Raw genomic sequence first — 20,356 nt, forward strand, 5'->3', positions numbered from 1 at the left:
AAAAAAAAATAACCCTTTAAAATGCATAAAATGTCTATTACATGTAAGGTCTTGTGTTAGGTAGCCCTTAACCTTACAAATGTTAAATAAGTAGAAAATACTGTAATTTAATGTGTATATAACACTATCAAAATTATTAAGCAAAGAATAGACATGTCTTATCTGCCTCAAAATTATCAATGTAAGAAAAAATAAATCACTACTTAATAAGTGATTCTTGTAGATAACCAGTGCCTTTTCAGAGTCACATAGGCAGCCCTATATAAGCACTCCACAGGAAAATAATCTTCAGTCCACAGATGCTGTTTTTGTCACTGTCAATCACTGTATTATTATAAAATGGGAAATAATGGATAGAGGGAAACTGGAACTCACTAAACTGCCAACAGGAGAGTAAGACATCAAAACAAACTATAACTATTAGCAGAACATCTGTCAAATTGCTCTTAAAGAATGATGGCTTGGGGAAAATACTTCTCAATCCTAACTCTTAAAGTTTACATCACCTCCTTGCAACTAACTTGAAATAGCAACTTTTAATTTATCTAGTGGTCCATATAGAGGAGACTGCTAAGTTAAAATCTTGAGACAAAGTGCAAAAGTGCATATTCAATTAATAGGATGCCACAAGTTAACTACACAAATGCGAGGTTATCTTGGATGAGTGCACTGAAAATCTTAATGATAGCTACTAAGGTGGAAGAAGACAAAGACAGTCAATGTTGACAACACACAGTAAGTTTGTTGACAACACACAATAAGTTTGCTCCAAATGGTAAACTATCGGCCCTTAGAACTGTAAGCAAACGAGTTTGAAGAGCCCACAGCCTGATGAGTAGTCCTGAAACAGTTAACTCAGGTAGGAAGGAGGTCAGAGATCAGAAATAAAGCCAGTTATTTGGGGTCTGTCTTAGGTTCTAGTTGCCTCTGAAAGGTGTCACACATTTGTTTACAATAGTAATCTGTCAAATATATAATACCTCTTTTCTAAAAAATCAGGATAATAATATTTCAACTGCCTGTGTAGTCTTTCGAAGCAAAAAAAAAAAAAAAATTAATCCAATCACACCTCACACACCCTCGTATACCTTGGTAATTACCAAGTAGCTAACTCTTCAGGATCATACCTGGTTACCACTCACCAGACATCCACTACTGGCCCATATACTCATCCCACAGTTCAGTGGTCCTCAAGCTTTTTGGCCTCAACCAAGAGTAGAAATGTATTTGTACATTGCTCAGTACATACAAATAAAACTATAAACGTTTCCTGCTATACTTACCTTATTTTCTACCCCCACTGTATTTTGTATTTTAAAAATTCTAGTAATAACACCTACATTGATTTATTAAAGACATGAAGTTTAAAAACTAATAGCCCTATCTTTACCTATTCCACTCCCAATCTTTTACACTCTACACTCCTGAATACCTGAGATCCACAGGCTGTCAGCTATCCTCAAAACTCTCAACAGTCTCTCCAGTGCCAGGACTTCATGATACTCAGCAATACCTCAAAGATTCTGTCCTCTAAATTCTCAAGTAGATGGCATTCTCTCTCTTATATCTCTGAATCTAAGGATGAGGAAGTGGTACAGGTTTCCTCCATTCTCCCCATTCTTCTCAAATCATGTTTGCATTTTTGTCCTTCAAAAACACTATGTTATGAAGCTCACAGAATCTAGCTATACTGCCCTCTATCATGGCTATCCTGTTTTGCAGCTTTTAACTGCAAACATGATGTACCATTTGTATATTTAACAGGTACCTCAAAATTTGAATATTCAAAATTGATTTTATTTACCCCTTTAAATTTATCCCTAAAGCAATCTCAGTAAACGGTAGTCCAATCCAAGTCATTCAATCCAAAAATTTAAGGGTTCATACTTCAGTCTTCTATCATTTTTCACAAGCTACTTGGTAGTGATTCCAAATATGTATCAATTCTATAATCAAAACAGATTTATAATCTATGCACACACCTCCATCACCATGGTCTAAGCCATCATCATTCATCAGTGGACTACAACAGCAACCTGCTACTTGCTCCACGTGTCCACTTTTCAAACTCATGGGAGCTTGTCCTCAACAGTGACCCAACTTCAGACTTGACAGTAATCCGCTTTAAGAACTTCAAAGTCTACAAATGCTAGATTCAACATTTGTGATTATCTACTTAACTTATCCTCTGCAGCCCCAGTTACATTCACTAGAGACCAAGAGATACTCCTTTCCTTCCTACAGCTTAATACATTGACCAAACCAGTGCCAGCATCTTTGGAAATGATTTTAGTTATTTGCTCTAACTAAGGAATGTTGGTAAAAGAATGAGGCCTCTTCTTTCAGTTTGGATTTAAGGAATTCTACGGAAGTAGAAGTCAGGAGACAGGTCTTAAAACAATGTACTCTACCAGGAACTAGTCATCAGAATAATCCTACCAGGCTCTTCCATAGTGGTTAATTGACATTGAGGTCCCTATGACACAAGTGTTACCCCACTACAGTCCTACTGCTACACCCCAAAATTCCTCATCAGTTAAACAAAGGTCTAATTTGAGCCATTTAAGTAAGCTGGTACCTCATTCCCACCTCCTAAATTCTTGCTCTGTTTGCTTCTCAATTAGCAGTTTTGGGTTACATTTTTGAAAACTTGACTCTCCCCCTCAGAAAATGTACAAAATATTTCATAGTTCAAAGGTTTCTGGAGGCCCTCCTGAGGGATGACCGCACAGAACATCATCTTGACTCTATTGGTTCTCCCACATGGACTCTTTCAACTTTTAAAGAAAAAGTAGTAATGTTCTTAGATGATATATTCTCTTCTGAAATGTTCTCTTTCCTCTACCTCACATTCAAGTGTCATAAGAGTAATCTGACCATTTTTACGTGTACGTGTTTGTAAATAATTGCAGTTCTGGAAGAATACACAAACAATAAAACTAGTGAGTAATTTCATCTAGGAACTATGACTGGGTCTGAGAGACTGGGGATAACCTCATTTAACATACTTTTCACCATGTGCACAAATCATCTAATTCAAATTTTTAAGCTTTTAGAACAGCAGGCTACATTTTACTTCTAATTTCTCATTTCCCAGAAACTTCCTGGGATTCTAAGTATGACTTCTGGCCATACCGTTCCTAAAAGCTGGTTATATAAATGTCACCAGATGCCTTGTAATTCGAAATCCAATGCACATTCTATCTTCCTTGATCTATTCAAAGCAGTTAACAAAAACCTTTCCTAAGCTTTAATAATATCACATTCTCTTGATTCTTTTACTGCCTTTCAGGAAGTTCCTTCTTACTTTCCACAAACTAATTCATCCATTTATTCATGTATTACTATGTGACAAGATACTTATATATTCCTTGTGCCTCTATTCTGGGTGATCCCAACACATTCTGACAAACCACTGCCACTGACATTCTCAAAGACTGACCTGGGATTCCCTTGGAGTCCACAAGATCCTAACTAAAAAACAATTCTTTTAACTAATCACATCTCAAACGTGCTTTTCTACTCATAATTCCCCTACCCAGATCTATAACAGACCTTAACAATTTGCTGTCTCTGCAATCATGTTTTTACATTTACTAATTTCTCCTGGTTAGTACCATACACCTTGAGACAGCACTAATTCAAGACATCATTACTGTTTATACTGCTATTCTCTAAACAGAAATGATGCCTCGAATTAGTGATGGGGTTGTGGACAGAATGGCTGCAGAATAGAGAATAAAGTCTCCCCCATTGCACCTTTCCCCAAGTTTATTCGCCATACTGCAGCCATCCCATATTCACTACCCAATCTGACTCCCCCCATCACCGCCTAAGTTTTCAAACTGTACACGTATTGTCCACCTCCCCCCCAATATACTAGTTCACTGTAATGACTTATTTTTATCATCTTGTGGTACATAAGCAGGTGCCTTTTAGATCATCTGGTCAAGTAACTAGCGCACAGTCCTACAGAATCCATGGCCTGTGTGTTACCACAGTCATATGCCACCACAAAACAAGGTAATGCAGGAAATGAGTAATAGCAGATCTATATAACTGATTCCATTTAAGAGTACCTGCTTTGATTTTCAAATGTATCACACTTGTGTAACTAGAGAAATGTGACAGAAAAACAGCCCTTCCAAGGGATTAGTAGCATGCTGACAAGCCCTGCTTTTAAAAATAAAAATTGTTACATACTATAATTACATTGTAAGCAGTTTGTATATTACATCATACATCAGATTGTTAGGGATTTGATTTTTATTGGTTTTCTAACTTATAAACATTTCCATGTTGTTATTAAAAGCTGGGAAAACACAAGGAGTTCAGTTTCATATTTACACATTTAAAACATTAATAGGAATTTCTAATAAAATCAACTTATGTTTCCCAAACATACCTTGCACTCAGATTACTGTTCTTTTTTCCCTGTGTTTTTTTTTCAACTGATATATTAAAGCAAAATTATTTCTTCTGACATCCTATACTGTCTTCATTTTTTCAGTTTATCAAATACAATTTTGAGGTAACTGGTTTTAACATAGAAGATTCAAGTAAATAGCACTGTAAGTCACCATGCACATACATTCTACCAAAGCTACAGATACATGCTTCATCCATGTAACAGAGGCCATGCTAATCTCTGTGTCATTTCAATTTTATCTATGTGTCACCAAAGTAAGCACCACTATGCTTTTATCCAATCCTCCACACCTTGAAACATCTGGTTTTAGAAAATTCAAAGCCTGCATAAGTGCCTAAACAGCATTTGGCTCCCCAAGGAAAGATTTGTCTTATTTACATGTTGAAAGTCATAGCTCTAGAACTGCACTGTCCAGTATGGTAGCCACTAGGAATATGCAGCAACTTAACTAAATAAAAACAAAAACTCACTCGCTCAGTCACACCTGTTACATTTACAAGTGGCTGGTAGCTAGAATATAATTTCCATAATTATATGCATTTCTATTGAGTGGTGTTGCTCCGTAACTTCTCCCAGTAAGTTCTGAGAAAGCTGCTTAAATATCAATTCAATGTTGATGATTTCCAAGTCTTCGAAAATTAGCTTAATAGAACATCTTTGATAACCTACTTGGATATCAACTCTATCTTTCAACTGAAGAGGTGGCTATAGTGGCAGGAATTACAGCAGTGGCAAGAAAATCAACAGGTATAATATAGGAACAGGTTTTCAGGATAAGGCTAAGACTGAGTTTGAGACAGCAGAAAAGTACTGCAAAAACAGTACTAAACAGTAATTGAAAGGTAATGTGCTCACTCCTTTGTACTCACCCATCCTAAAATATTCAAAGACCACTTTGCAAGATCAAGAGATATCTTTGCATTCATTCTAAAGATATTATTCATGCAAGTAAGTTCACCTGCTATGAAAGCTGTATTAAGATCAATTTATAAATATAAACACAATAAAGCCTATCTTAAGGTTTAATTACATTTATGGAGAGTGATTAAAAAAAAAACCTCAAAAATAACACAATGAATAATGCAGTTCAGTCAGATTTACAGCTATGCAATACAATTCATATTCCTATTCATCACTTTATGTCTCCCAACTTCCTCTATCCTCTGTTATTAAAAAAAGACAGTACAAGATCTTTATTTGTTCACTTAGCAAATATTTATTGCATTGTTAAAGTTCTCGTTCTCTGCCTGATCCAGTATAAGAATTGGAAATAACTTTCCCCTCAATGTTTCCATATACAGACACTGTTGTCTCCTGAACACCACCAAGAAGCCACACTGCAGGCCCATCCTATTAACTTTTAAGTTGCTTGTTGTGCTAGCACTTTTTCTAAATCACATAGATTAGTCACTGCTATGTATCTCTATTTAGTCTGATACCATTCTTATGCTGCTAAATCAACAAAAAAAAACTTTTAAAAAGTTGAAATATGTTCATTTAATAGAAGAAAAGCTTCATGTTTCCAATATCTAATGAATCCTCTTGACAACTGTCAGTGACAATTGAGACAAGCCATCTCCCAGACCGTAGTCTAATGAGACATCCTGATTTGCTTTCTTTAGTCCCAGAAAGGGATACAAATTTCTCTTCTAGAGGGCTCCTAATATTTTACATCAACATATCCCACTGGGTATTATGAAGGCAAATAAGTAACTGATGATGAGAAGAAGTCACTAACAAATAAACTGGTCACATCTCTGAATACCTGGAGAAGTTATGAACCCATCACCAAGTCTGCTGTGGCATAAAAGAAAGGAACTGTCTCCAGAGTCTAGGATCCTGGGAATGTGGAATTCCCTGGGCATACAAGGAAGACATGTCACATTTTGAATGTTTGGTTCATCATCCATTAGGGGAAGAAAACAGATGACCTTGTTACTGTAAATGCTCGGTAAGATCAACTGCACTGTCTCCTTGCCAGGCCCTTTAACACTATTATTAACTAGCCACAAATATGTTTTCTGCTTTAGAGAGCTATTTAAAAGTGGCTGTTATTCAAAAAATACCTTATTTTTTAAAATGTGAAATTCCATTTCTAGCTACATTAATAAAGTCAGAAGCAAAACTAAGATCATGTCCCCAAAAATTTACATAGAAAGCTTGTGAAAACAATGACAATGAAAGATGTTTCCAAAATAAAATGATGCATTAATTTATTTAATAAATATTTATGACCACCATCACCACCTGGAATGAGGTGGATGTTAAATAAAATAAACATGAAACAAGCATTTATTAAGTACCTACCTTGTGCTAGGCTTTGGACTATATTACAAAACAAACAAAAAAGAAATGGTCCCTGCCCTCATGGAGCTCACAGTCTACTCGAAGCAGACAAACTCACAAATACAGTGGTAAAGCACCAGGGAGGCTTATGGAAGAAAAAAATTGGTTCTGGCTGGAGAATGCAGGGCAAGCTTCAGAGAGATGCAGGCAATGGAGCTGGCTTGGATGAGTAGGCGTTCGCCAGATGAAGGGGAAGGGGGGGAAGCGCATTCCAAGCAGAGGAAACAGCGTATGAGCAAGCAGGGTCTTGAAAGCACATGCCATGGCGCAGGCTGATGAGCGGTCCAGCACGGCTAGAGCAGAAAGGTGCACACAAACTGAAGAGATGGATTAGGTTTGGGTTTTAGGGAATTGTAACAATCAGGGAACATATTACATTAGTATAGCTTAAGCTTAATTGTGATTCTGGTAACAAGTGTAGTCTGAAAGCATCCCATTCATTTAATAAATATTTGAGTCCCTTCCAGAGTAGCATTGGAGTTTTAGACAGGCAGTTTTAGAAAAAAAAAAAAAAATCTTAATTTCCCTCTGTACATTTAAGAAACAAAGCCAAAAAAAATTTTTTTTAAGTTTTTTTTAAGCTGAACTCACAGAGCTTTGCTGTAACACATTCATGGTCCTAACTTTTGTTAACTTGAACTCCCTCTGTTCTGACCACTATGTCATCCTTCTCAATACCTTTCAAAACTATCAACTCCAAGTATCTTCACAGTTAATCAACAGAGGCAATTTCAGCCTCCTTTTCTCAGGCTGCCTCTCTAAACAAGGTGCTGGCCAATGTCTTTACAAATCAAAGCAAGGTGACCAATGCAAGAGGTAAGGAAAAGTATCGATTTTTGGAAATTAAGCTACTATAAACAAACTACTAAGCCAAATTCTGCATAAAGAGACACTAAAGCAGAAACCCCATGCCCTTGAGAATAGTAAAAAGATAGGAAGAGATGGGTCAGAGAGTTTCCTACACTGGCCTCCAGGCAACACTGTTCAGAGACAGGCTGGAGTTTAGGAAGGTGCAATGGAAATGGAAAAAACTAACATGGTCAACTATTTTTGCTAGATTCTCATAATTCCTATTTACTCCTTGCAATAATGCTAAGGCAAAGCTTTTATCACCTTAATTTTAAAAATAAGAAGCCTGCAGTCATCAGTAACATTGCCCAGGCTGCATGAGCTGCTACGTGGCAGGGCTAATACACCAGATCAGGCTTGCTGTGTCCAGAGTGCTTCTTGCCCGACTATGCTACCTCAGGGTTTCTAAAATGGAGACAGCATTCCAAAGGGGCTTGCAGAATTATACAGTTCTTATCTCTTAAAAAAAAAGGCCTTATTCTCTTTCCTCATTTTCACAATCAGTGTGAGACTATGGTAGTAACAACACACATAAACATCTGTCTCTGAAATTTAGAGGGAGAAAAAATTAGCTGCCACTGCGATTGGGAAAAGTATTTCTTTGTAAAGATACCAGAAGCTTTAATACAATTAAGTTTGCATCATAGTTCAACTGCTTCTTGTTTAAATTCATATGCAATATACCATCAACTAAGTAGCTCAATAAAGATAAGAATTAATGGAAAATCTCCAGAGTACTCGGGTAAGAATATTACTCCTACAAGTCATAATCTTCAACACATTAAAAGTCAAAATAAAAATTCCTAAGTGTATGTGCCACATTACAGTTCTGCCTGTTGTAGGGCAACGGGAACTATTTTAAGCGGGGGGGGGGGGGGGGGGAATGGAGACAATTAATATCAAGAAAGAATACTCTGCAAAGTCTCAATGGGGCAAAAGTGTGCTGTGAGCTAGCCCAAAGAGATAATGAATTTTTTTGTTACTTATGCTGTCTCTTTATAAGTATTACCAACTAGCAGAAAATCAATCAGATTTTTAAGTCAAAATATTCTATAGAGGGAGGGGGGAGAAAACATTCAGACAAGCAAGATTCCAATGACATAGGTACTTTGGGAAAGCTTTTAAAATGGCATATGTTATAAGTAAATTAAGCAACCAACCTTATTTTGATTGAGAGGATCATTCCGCAGTCTCTGTTTGTTCTTCTGTAATTTACTAGGCATCATCTTTCCAGTTCTGAAGTCAAAACTGCTGAGGTCAACAGTATTTCCCAGGTACCTGGCCAACTGAGGTTTGCTTCTGAACTTCTTACCACTCGGACTGGAAAAAAAAACATTAATTGTACAAGACAAAATTTACCCCAGTTCTCTACATAAACCTTTTCTTCTGGCTTCCTCTCTCTTCTCTACTGTTATCACATCATGATGTTATGGTTTTATCCAAAAGAAGTGTTAAAGTTTTAAAGGAACTTTGTGACATCTCTGTAAAAGTGATAACATGCCATCTAACATGACACTCCGCTGAACACACCACTGCAGCACATAACAGATGTTGATACAGATAACCCCACTGTAACTCCCTCACCAACCACTGAGAGTCCCAACACTAACTGCAGGGCGCAGCATAATAAGCAATGTCTTCAATCTTACAAACTTTTTTCCAAATTGACTTTTGAAATGCTTTCTTTCCTGTATATATTACAATAACACAATGCCAGCAGTAAGCCCAAAAAACTTCAGAACAAATTATTCTAAAACCAAAACCTTTATTAAAACACACAAACATGTAGGACTATATAATCTTTGAGTTACAAATCTGAACTCATATTTACAACAGAAAAAAACTGTTGAAGTTTGACAATATTTAAAGGGGAAAACTAAGGCAAACAAACATTTACAAATGTTTTTGGATAATACTGCCATGAGTTTTGTTAGCTAAAGTACCTTAGAGAAGCCTATCAATAATTTACCTCTTGTAACAAATACTGTCAAATTTGGGAAATGACACAAGTGCTAGAATTAAATAGAGGGCTATTTAGGAACTAGTCTTTCTTAAAACAAACAAAAAACCTTTCCTCTAGGGCACTGATCTGTAAGAAAATATTTATAGGAAAAAAGCCCCACAGTGTTATTTAATAAATTTTCTGAGTCAAATGTGCTAGAATAAACTGTTAGAAGTGGCATGGCATGCCACTAGAAAAGAACTGTGAAAGGTCTCCAGTAGCTCTCAAAGAAGCCAATATGTTATATTTAGAACTAAACCCTGCATCAACGGTCCATGAATAAAGAAAAATAATTCACAGAAATACAAAAGAAAACTGTCCCCCTGGAACACCAAAAATTCACTCTCCGATGATCCAAACCAACACATCCCAGTTGGTCACAAACTATGGTTCTGCTGCCACCAACTTGAAGATAACTGAAGATCCTATTAATGTTGTTTTTCCACAATTAATGTGACAGTTATTCCTGAAACACTTCCCAATGTATATAATTCAGCCTACAAATGACAGTAACAACCAGAAAGTAACAAAATAAAACAAAGTAGACATTAAGCAACCAGAAAACACCAGAAGAATATTGGATTCTGTATAAGCAAACCTCAGCACTCATTCTATCCAGATTTCTAAACATGTTCGGTATTAAAAAAAAGAAGAAGAAGAGCGGCATGTAACTCTCAAAACTGTCAAAAATATTAGTCATTTGCATCCTCTCTATTCACTACATACTTCTACCCCACACAACTGATCTTTCTTTTATTAGCCTGTCATGGCATCACTGCCCACTAGCTACACTAGCTAGTACAGGTGAAAGGCCCCTAGCAATGCTTCAGTACCCTACCCCTCAGCCACACACCCAGTACCAAGTTCTAAATGTGCAGATTACATTTATATTTTGTCAATGTTGACAAAATAGCTTTATCTTCTTGGTAATCCTCCTGTCCCATTCAGAAATAACACTACTATTCCTGCAATTCTATTTCATTACAATTCTTATATATTCCTCTAATGCAACAACCAACCAAAATTCAAAATGCCACTGTTTAAAGCCCTCAAGAATAAGTAGTGCACAACAAAGTAATTATCTCTAAACAAGATCGTTTACAGTTGAACAGTAAAGATTTGTTAAATTCTATGTTTATTTAAAAATCATGTTGCTGAGTTTGATCCCTGGCCGGGAGGTGATCCATATGGCACAGAAGACCTCTCCTGACCCGCCCTCTGCTCCCCTCAGCAGTGTACTTTCTCAGTCGGCCCTTCTGCTCTGCTCCCCGCTCTGTCTCTGGTGAATCCTCTATTCATTAGATGTGACTGCATGGCTTATATTCTAGATCAGCAATTTAACATGACTTAAATAGTGCCCATACTTATTGATTTTGAACTGGATTATATGTAAGAAAAGCCTGATACAGTCTAAGAACTAAAGGAAGAAATCAAGTTTCAACTACTAGCAAATGCAGAAGAAATTTAGAGTATCAACTGGTATCCAGTCAGTTCTTACTCATACTAAATCACTGCCTCTCATCATCACAATGGAATTTAGAAAGCCTTTACACTGGATAGCACTACAAGTACTGATCATATACACTACGCCTTCACAACTGTGGGACATTTTCCTCTCTCTAACTGCTACTGCTCTTACATGTTTTTTTTTTTTTTTTTAAAGGCAACCTAGCTACAGCTACTACCCCCAAGGGATTTTAAGACCAGGGACCTTCTTCCTCTAAGCTGAAGGCAAGTATCAGGGGGGCAAGGCTCAGGGGAATGAAATGGTTAAGCAGGTATCTGCCTGTCAAATACAGAACATCTGTACTGTCTGTGGCAAAATGACCCTTGAAGTGGTTAAGGAAGTAACTGAAAATGATTGTACAGTTACTTGTACTCTGGTACTAGCCAGAGTGACTAATTTTTATCATGTTTGTCCTCTAAAATGGCTGCTATATGCCCCATATAAGATACACCAAGACTTAACATGACTAAGGGCTAACTTAAGGAAATTACTTTTTTTTTACTCCAGTAGTCTAGTGAAGGATATTAGTCATTTTTAGTTTTCTCTGCACAACGTCATTACTTCTAGTCCCCGTAATGAAATACTAGTATCTCACTTTCAACCACAAAAAAATTTCCCTACCAACTGCCCTCTAGATTATGTCTGCCCTGAACCAACTTATGATCTCACCTTTAACTTCTCCTACCCACTAAATATTTTAAAGAATACAATGATTAAATAAAAATCAAAAACATGTTATATTTTTCCAGTTCATATGAGAACAGCCCATTTCTTGAACTACACCTTTGCCTGCTTTCATTCTGATTAAACTAGTTAAAGTGTTTCTTAAACCTTAGACATTTCTTTCAGTTTTCAAAAAGAAATTTTATTTGGCACATTAAGGTTTTATGTTAAAATCTTAAAAAGTTTAATTGGGATACAAAAATATTTGAAATGATGTTCACTGTAATTCAGTGATACCCATTTTATTACTGCAGCCATTGCTGGAAAACTGGGAAACTGGAAAACTGACACATCTTGTCAGTCTACACTGTAGAAATCAAACCTTTAAAGATGCACATGAACCTGCACTCTTAACACATTCATCTAAAGGGACATATACTTTCTTTTTCTTTCTAAAGATTTACTTATTTGTGCATACAGAACTGGGGTACAGGCCAGAGGTGCAGGGGCAGCAAGAGGATTCACCAGAGACAGAATAGGGAGAACAACAGGCAAATCTACTGAAATACACTGCTGAGGGGTGCAATGGGGAGAGAGGAAAGGTCTGCTGTGCCATGTGGGTCAGCTCCAGGGCAGGGATCAAACTGGCACTGAAGCGGCCACTTTCAGCACTCCAACCCACTGTGCCACCGAGGGTGAGGCGCGGGGGGGGGGGGGGGGGGGGAGCAAGGGACATATTTTTTCATGTTACTTTGGGAACACAGATAATCATAGTGTTTGGTCAAACTAGAGACCAGACACTGAGCATGAACAAATGCATCTTCATACCCATTTCTACCAGACTGAGCTGCGGGGGTGATGATATTCAATGGAATAAGAACTTACCTATAAGTACAAAGAGAATGACAGATCTAAGATCACAGAGCATGTTCAAGGACACATCACTCTCAAACAATGTCAGGAAGTATGAGAAATAATAGTATTTCTATTAGCAAGTTTATTTGCATTCTAAACTATCTAGACTACTCTTCCTAAAACACCAGTAAGATCACATCTCCAGTTTAAAGCCTTCAACGGACTTCAATCCATAGCAAAGGAAGCCAGACTTCATAATTTATGCATCTGAGATCCTTTTTCATGGAGTCTCTCCTTAACCTTTCAACCTTACACAGTGACCTCTGCGCAAGCAAGTATTGGTTTCACACTGCAATCTGAAAAGCAGTTTCCCTCTTTAGCTCTTCGCAAACCAAGTAATGTACCTAGGTCTATAACACAGTTTTCCACTCCCAATTCTCACGAGTTGAAATTACCAGAAATATCAATCCACCTTGGGCTCCTCTGTAAAACCTTAGCAGAATAACAGGAATATTTTCTAACTCTGAAATATAGCAATTTTGCCTTTTTCAGGCAAATGATCAGCAGTAAAGCATCTTCTGTATTCTAATTTTCAGTTCTATAGGATTATAAAACTTACAATGTTGAAATCTTATCTTCACCAATAGCATATTGAAGTAGTTATAAATGAAATGAAGTCCTATTTGCTTCAAAACTTAGGGGGGAAAGGATGTTCTGAACCAACTCCACAAACAGGTTTTATGGACCCCACCCCTCTAGACCAAAGAGCAAAGACAGCAAGGACTAAAAATCCCACGTCATGGCCATTGAAGGGAGGCTGCTGGGAACTAGGCTGAGTTACTCAGCCTGGTTTGGTACATAACCAGATATCTGGGCCTTGGGAACCTTGGTTTTACACCACCAGCTTTCAGCATGCTTGAGGTTCCAGCTCAGCGGAACTGGTAGGACATGTTCACCATTATCTCTCTCTCTCTCTTTCCCCCTGAGTTATTCATTTCTTTATATGAATAACTTTTGTAAATAACCCCTTTATACCCTTTGTGTGTTTGCCTGCAGTCCTATTGTAAGTCCCTTTTCAGCACGCTGGTGCAGACCCACAGTCAGGTCTACCCATTTCACACTGAAGTTGCACTGTAACAAAAATGATGAACACTGTGTCGGGGTAACAATGAAAACTGCTCTGATGACCACATTCGTTATACTTTTCTATCTACTTTTACTTTTGCAATACTCAAGTTCCCAAATAAATTACTTAAATTTATATTACTTAATAAGATAAGGCAAAAATCAGAAGCTCACAGATAATTCAACTTTCATTCTATGCCATATCTGTATTTTCCTTGGAAAGTTTTAGCTTTTAGAAGTTGTAAAGTAATTAAACTTCATTTTCTAATCTGCTTAGTCATTTCTTAGTGGAAATGGCAAGTAGTAACCAAAAAAATCAATAAACAAGAGCTGGAAAGGGAACTATATCCCTAGTTCAGTAAATAAAATGATAAATAAGGCAATACATTTTAACTTAACATGCATATGTGAGATTTCAAACATGTTAAAAGGTTATGAATTTCTAGCAGTCCCACTGTAAAATCTAAAACACACACACACACACACACACAAAATCACATCTTTTTGCAAGTCACCGGCTTCTGTCCCAATAATTTAAAATAAACTACAAGACATTAAATTATGACTGTGTATATGTTTGTGTATATCATATTAAATTTTGAAGCCATTTTTAAAAAATAGGCAATCAATTCCTGTTAAGAGGTTTGTTTAAGATTGTTTTATTTATCAGTTCCATTTGAGGTATTTATTTCCTCTACAGAAACTGTGGGTATTCTGGCCAGTGAGATTTTGCATGTCAGATTCTAAAAGTCAGATGGAAGACAAATGGCAATGCTGCACCCAAACAAAAATTCCTCTAGCATATCAAAAAAAGTGACCCACCACACCTACTTGTCTTTAATTTCTGAATGTAGGCTTGCGTCAGGCAATATGAAGACGAAAAAAGAATCAAACTTATTACTATATAATAATATCTCTTAATGAATACTGCATTTCTTTTCTTCTTTCAACTACTTTAGGTATCTCAGCACTAAAAAAAAAGTGTATGAGCTTTTTATAGGAATTAAAGCTACCTCACAAGGCAGCACTAAGAAGCTGGCCGTAGCAGCTTCAGTACCAGTTGCATCCCCAGCCAGGGAGGTGACCCACAGAGAGCAGACCTCTCCTGTCTCACCCACTGTGCCCACAGCAGTGTACTTCATCAACCAGCCTTGTCTGCTCCCCACTGCATCTGGTGAATTCTCTCACTGCCCCTGCACCTCTGGCCTGTACCTCACTTCTTCATGCATAAATAAATCAATCTAAAGAAAAAAACTACCTAATAAGCTACATTTTGCCTGCACATTGCAATCTGATTTCTTCTAATTGAAATGAAAGCTTTTAAAATGAAGACCTATTAGCTTGTCCTCCTGAGTGTGTTGCCAGTCTGAGAAATAACAGGTCAATTCTAGGTTAAACCCCCCCACACACACACACGCAAATAAAACAGTCACTTCCATTACGCAGAACAGCTTTAATCTACCAATTTTGCCATTTGTTTCCACCAATTTTACATAGAGTTGGAAAGTTATCTTTTGGTACAAAGCTTCACTAACTACCAAGTAGTGATTTAAAATTTACCTAATGTCGACTTCAGGATGCAAAAATAATAGCAAAAATATAATTACACGATTTTAGTGACATTCCAAACTCAATAAAGTAGATTAGGCATAAAATGCTGTAATATGATCTCTATATAAGGCAGCAGGGTGGCTAGGAGGCAGAGGGTGAAAACCACCAGCATCAGGATTCTAACTCAGTGGAGCAGTAAAATTCCAGTTCTTCCATGTGCTAACCCCACATCTGTGAAATGGAAGTAGCCGTACCTATACCTCATAGATTTATAAGGCTCCAGTAACCTTGCATATGAATCATTTAGCAAACTAGTACTAACAGCTGCCAAAATTATGAGCCTGTCACACAGAGCACACATAAATTAAGGAACATAAGACTATATATTCTATCCTGTTATACAGTTAGCGAAGATCAAATGATACTTTGTACACGATCAACATCTTATTTATCATTTTCATTGAATCTTTAATACACAAAATGAAAAAAATCTTTCTATCCTATATAGTACTCTCAACATAAATGATGAAAGTTAGGAACTTGAAAATGTTTGGATTGAACAAAACATCTCAATCAACTTCATCTCAGCACACCACCACAGGTAATATAAAGCAGAGGTTAACAAGTCATTTAAGACTTGTTTTATAATATTTTAAATGTCATATAAATTGGTAAACACTACTCAACAGATGTGTGTTCAGCACTGTGCCTAGGGGAAAGAAGACAGCTGCCTAAGAAAGACACAGATATAACAGAAATGAACTTAAGAATACAGAGGACACCAGATTTAACTACACAGGGACTACAGGAAGAAAGTAGTACGTAGAAGGACAGTTTACTGAAAGTAAGGAAAACTTCAACATATTTACACCTGAAGCTAATGTTATATGCCAATTATATCTCAACTTAAAAAATTATGTAAATAAAGAACTGGAGCCTAATTCACTTCCTGTTGCATGTGAGGTAAAACTTAATGGAGACTTTAATTACCAGGTACCCAATTGAAACTGAAAGACTTGCTTCTTTATTTGTATTAGTATTTAGATAAAATCACATACCATAAAATCCACTTTTAAAATATACAACTGAGTGGTTTTGCGTATATTCACAGTGTATGTGGAATACACACAATTTTCAGACCTATGATGTGTTTGTTGTATTTCATAACTTGAATTATTAAAAAATTGCTTTCTTAGCTCTTAAGTGTATCTCAAGCTTTAAGCAATCTAAATTACACTTCAGTATTCTGGATCTGAATCCTTATATTACTATAAGGTACAGGTACTTCATATAATCACACCCATTTTACAGATGTGAAAACTCCAGCACAGAAGTTTTAAGTGACATACACAAGGTGACACCCATGGCAAGTGCATTGTAAAACCAGCTCCAGACCTCTCAACCCCTGTACCCTGCTGCCTTCCCAAAAGACTCCAACTTTTATAGACCTCAATTATACTGCCTTGAGTCCTCTTCTGTCCAGATCAAGGTGAAATCTTCCTAGCCTCTCTTCACACACCTGTGATTATTTTAATTATTTTCTAGTTCCACTGTATTTTCTTCAGAGACTGCTCATGTGCAAATACATCAAGTTTTTGGTGAACCAAAGTGTTCACTATTGTGTTTTCACTATCCAAGCAGATGGCTTAGGGCAACAGCTGAAATAGTTTACTATGTCTCCCAGGTCATTCACCCACTTATGACCAAAAGTCTAGAAGCCAATTGTTTGAGCCTGATTTAGAAAAAAAAAAAAAAAAAAAAAAAGGCAGCTACTACAGGTTCCTATATAGAGGAAAAACTTAATCTGCAAATGCTGTGAACCAAAAACTATAAATGACAGAAGTATACCAATTAGAAATTTATCATTCAAATAGCTTCAAATGATGGCAATAAACTTTTTCAGAAACCATACCAATGGATCCAACACTTTATCAAACCACACCCACTTAAAAAACACATTTTGGATGATAATGCATGAACTGCCACAATACTATCAGTAATCCTGACAGAAGGCATAATTATATTGCTTAACTGGCAATGAAGGCACGCCTTCGATTACAACTTGGCAGTCTTGGGGGAGAGCCAAAAAGCATTCTACCAAAATTTGAGATTTTCTCGATGAGTTTAATTTCTGTCCAATTAATAAGTGTCAGCCACACCTAATGTTAAGAAGCATAGATTTATGTAAATTAATCTCCCTAGGGGCAGACTGAAGTTAGCATTCAGGAGTTAGCTTTTTAGAATCTGTGTGAACAACTGGGTGCAGGTGTTCACATTACCAAAGGTTAGTTAACTCTTAACCCACCTTATTCACGTTAGGGCGTATGTTTTGTGAGCTACTGGTTTTTTAACAGTGTATACAGAAAAGCCCAAATGTAAAAGTGACATTGTAGACAAACAAAAAATTGTTTCTCCTTTACTCTGAAGAAGTGACCTCCATCAATTAATCATGAAAATAGAGCCAAAGTAGAGTAATTGCTGTGTCACAAATATGACATGCTACAATACATGTCCTAACCTCTCAGAATAAATCAAGACTGAGAGTAACAATCCTGCCTAGTAACTAACATTTCATAGGTGGAATATAAGCAATACACAACAATCCTTCTGACCCTCAACTAAACATACGCAACAAAAATCTATTCAAAGTGTCAATTCCATTTTGCATAAGTAAAAGGCAAATCATGTTGCGGTATCTCATAAAGACTTTCATTTTAGAGCTAATCAGTACCATTTTCATTTGTGATTCACTTTAAGATCAATGTGTTCAGAAAGTTTGTTTTCTATGATTGTATCAGTTTTCCACCACTAAGTATTTACTGACTTGGTATAAAAAGGAAACAGTGAAAAATGAACACATTCAAAGAATATGATGTGACCACAAATCAGATGTCCACTTCTGCAATATGCCTTTTTGAAGTATTTTTTCCAGTTACTACAAGAAAACAACAAAAAAGCTTTGCAGTTACCAAAGCCAGTTTGAACAAATACATCATCCCAAAACCAAACAAACCATTTTCCCAGGAGAAATGTCAGAGGGAGTGAAATGCAAAGTTTAAGACCTTCTACTGAGAATAGATTAGTCATTCATTCCTCAATGAGTTCAAATCCCAGACACAGAATATTCTTGTCAAATATAATTTGCTTCTACATAGCTCACAAAAAGGTTATGCATACTACCTGCTCAGAAAGAAAACAAAATGAACTATGCAAAAATGAACAACTATGAATAGTACTAAATGAAACAAGAGAACATGAATGGTGTTACCATTCAGCTCACAGTAACTTTCTTAACTCTATTAAAGTAAATATAGTAGGTGATGGGAAAACACAAAATAATTGCCTCTGTAGTTTAGAGTAAGTTTTCCATTTTATCATTTGATCTCAAATCAAGAGACAAAATAAAGTCTAATGCAACGTCACTTTTATTTCTTTACTCGCAGAGCTGAAGTAAATTTACTACAACTACTCATCCATACATTTGGTCAAACTTCAGGAATATGTTCATATCTGCACGTTATATTAGCATCAACCATTTTCTTGTGGGTACATATGTACTTTTATCTCTGTATCTCTATATGTACAAATATATGTGCACATACACGTGTCACAAAATCTTTTAAATCTATTCGAAAGAGTTCTTAGTTCATAACCCTTTTCTCAGGTGTAATGTATAGTGTATAATGTAATAGTTGTCACACAACAAAAGAAAGTCCTGCACAAAATTATTTCAATGGCTGAATGGCTGACAACTGGCTCAACTACATTTCCTGAAAAATGCTTCAAAAAGGACAAACATGACCTTCCAAGTCATGGAATGCAACAAGTTTATAGCCTCTTCTATAAATATGGTCGTTTATAAACATCAGTTAAGTTGCTGATAACAAAAATTCCACTAATATCAATTCTACAGACACTTTCTTGCGTTTACTGGGTCATCCACACTAATGGACAGCATGACCAGAGGACTGCAAGATCACATCAAGCCAAAAACCTTAAATCATTTAGAACAAAATTTCTCAACCTTGGCACTGCTGATGTTTTGAGCCAGATCTCCTTTGCTATGTGGCTGTTTAGCAGAATATTTAGCAGCACCCCCTTATTTAGAAGCACCCCTTTCCAAGATGTGACAACCAAAAAAAGGTCTCTGGACCCTGCCAGTGTCCCCAGGGAGGCAAATTTTGCTCTAGAAGTCTGATAACTACTACAGTGTCAGTTTTCAAAAGAGTGGAAGCTCTGCAACATCAAGAGAGTTCCAAGGAACTTCAGGCATTCCAAATGGTTACTTCATATGAAACTTTCCTAGATTCCACAAAGTAACTGAAACCTAGTTACTGCAGATAGCTTCATTCTTCCACATGTGCATGATTAAACACCCTTGTGATGATGAATCTGGGACAGGCTGGGACAGGAGCCAACAGTGACTGGGTTTTACAGTTTCGCTGAATTACACCTTCTTTTAACCCTTCAGTGGCCTAGCCATTCTTGCCGGATTAACCCTTTCTTCGCAAACCACATCTCCCCAACACCTTCCACTTACAAGACACCCTCCTCTGGGCTCTCCACCATTCAGACACTGCCTGTCACTGCACTGTGCTCACTCACCGAAGGCTCAGACACCTTCAACTACCAGGCCCTGTCTTTGTCACATCTCCAGGTACCCTGGACAACCCCGGCCCAGGTCAGTCCCCGACCCTTGACCCCGGCCCGACCCTGCCGCCCCCTCCACGCCCCCAGGGCGGTACCTGAAGTAGTAGACATCGCTCTTGCCGGCACTGAGCCCAGATTTTCGGATCACTTCCTCCTTCTTCCATCCGGGGGGGAGGGCCGGGCAGTCCATCCTCTTCCCGCTCTCCGTGGTCCGGGGTCCCCTGGGCCCCGGCCCCGCGCTCCCCGACGGGAAAGGGACCGGCTCCCGCCGGGGGGCGCCGCCGCCACCGCTGCTGCCCCCTCCCGGGGCCTGGTGGGTGTGAGTGTGGGGGGCCGGGAATCCCCGCGCAGAGCCCACCCCTCACATGCACACAACACG

The 20,356-nt window shown here is 37.5% G+C and overlaps 1 protein-coding gene across 1 annotated transcript in view; it reads right to left on the reverse strand.

Moving 5' to 3' along the window:
• The window catches only part of MBD2 (methyl-CpG binding domain protein 2), a 68,275-nt gene that overhangs the window by 38,787 nt on the left and 9,132 nt on the right, over positions 1 to 20,356 (reverse strand). Inside the window, exons 4-5 of the mRNA XM_004684010.2 lie at positions 20,073 to 20,287; positions 8,785 to 8,944 (exon numbers count right to left, since the gene is read on the reverse strand). Coding sequence (XP_004684067.1) covers positions 8,785 to 8,944; positions 20,073 to 20,287 — 375 coding nt within the window. The remainder of the gene's footprint in view (positions 1 to 8,784; positions 8,945 to 20,072; positions 20,288 to 20,356) is intronic.

Source organism: Condylura cristata, unplaced genomic scaffold (genome assembly GCF_000260355.1).
Source record: "Condylura cristata isolate star-nosed mole 26May11 unplaced genomic scaffold, ConCri1.0 scaffold00016, whole genome shotgun sequence".
Taxonomy (NCBI): Eukaryota; Metazoa; Chordata; class Mammalia; order Eulipotyphla; family Talpidae; genus Condylura; species Condylura cristata.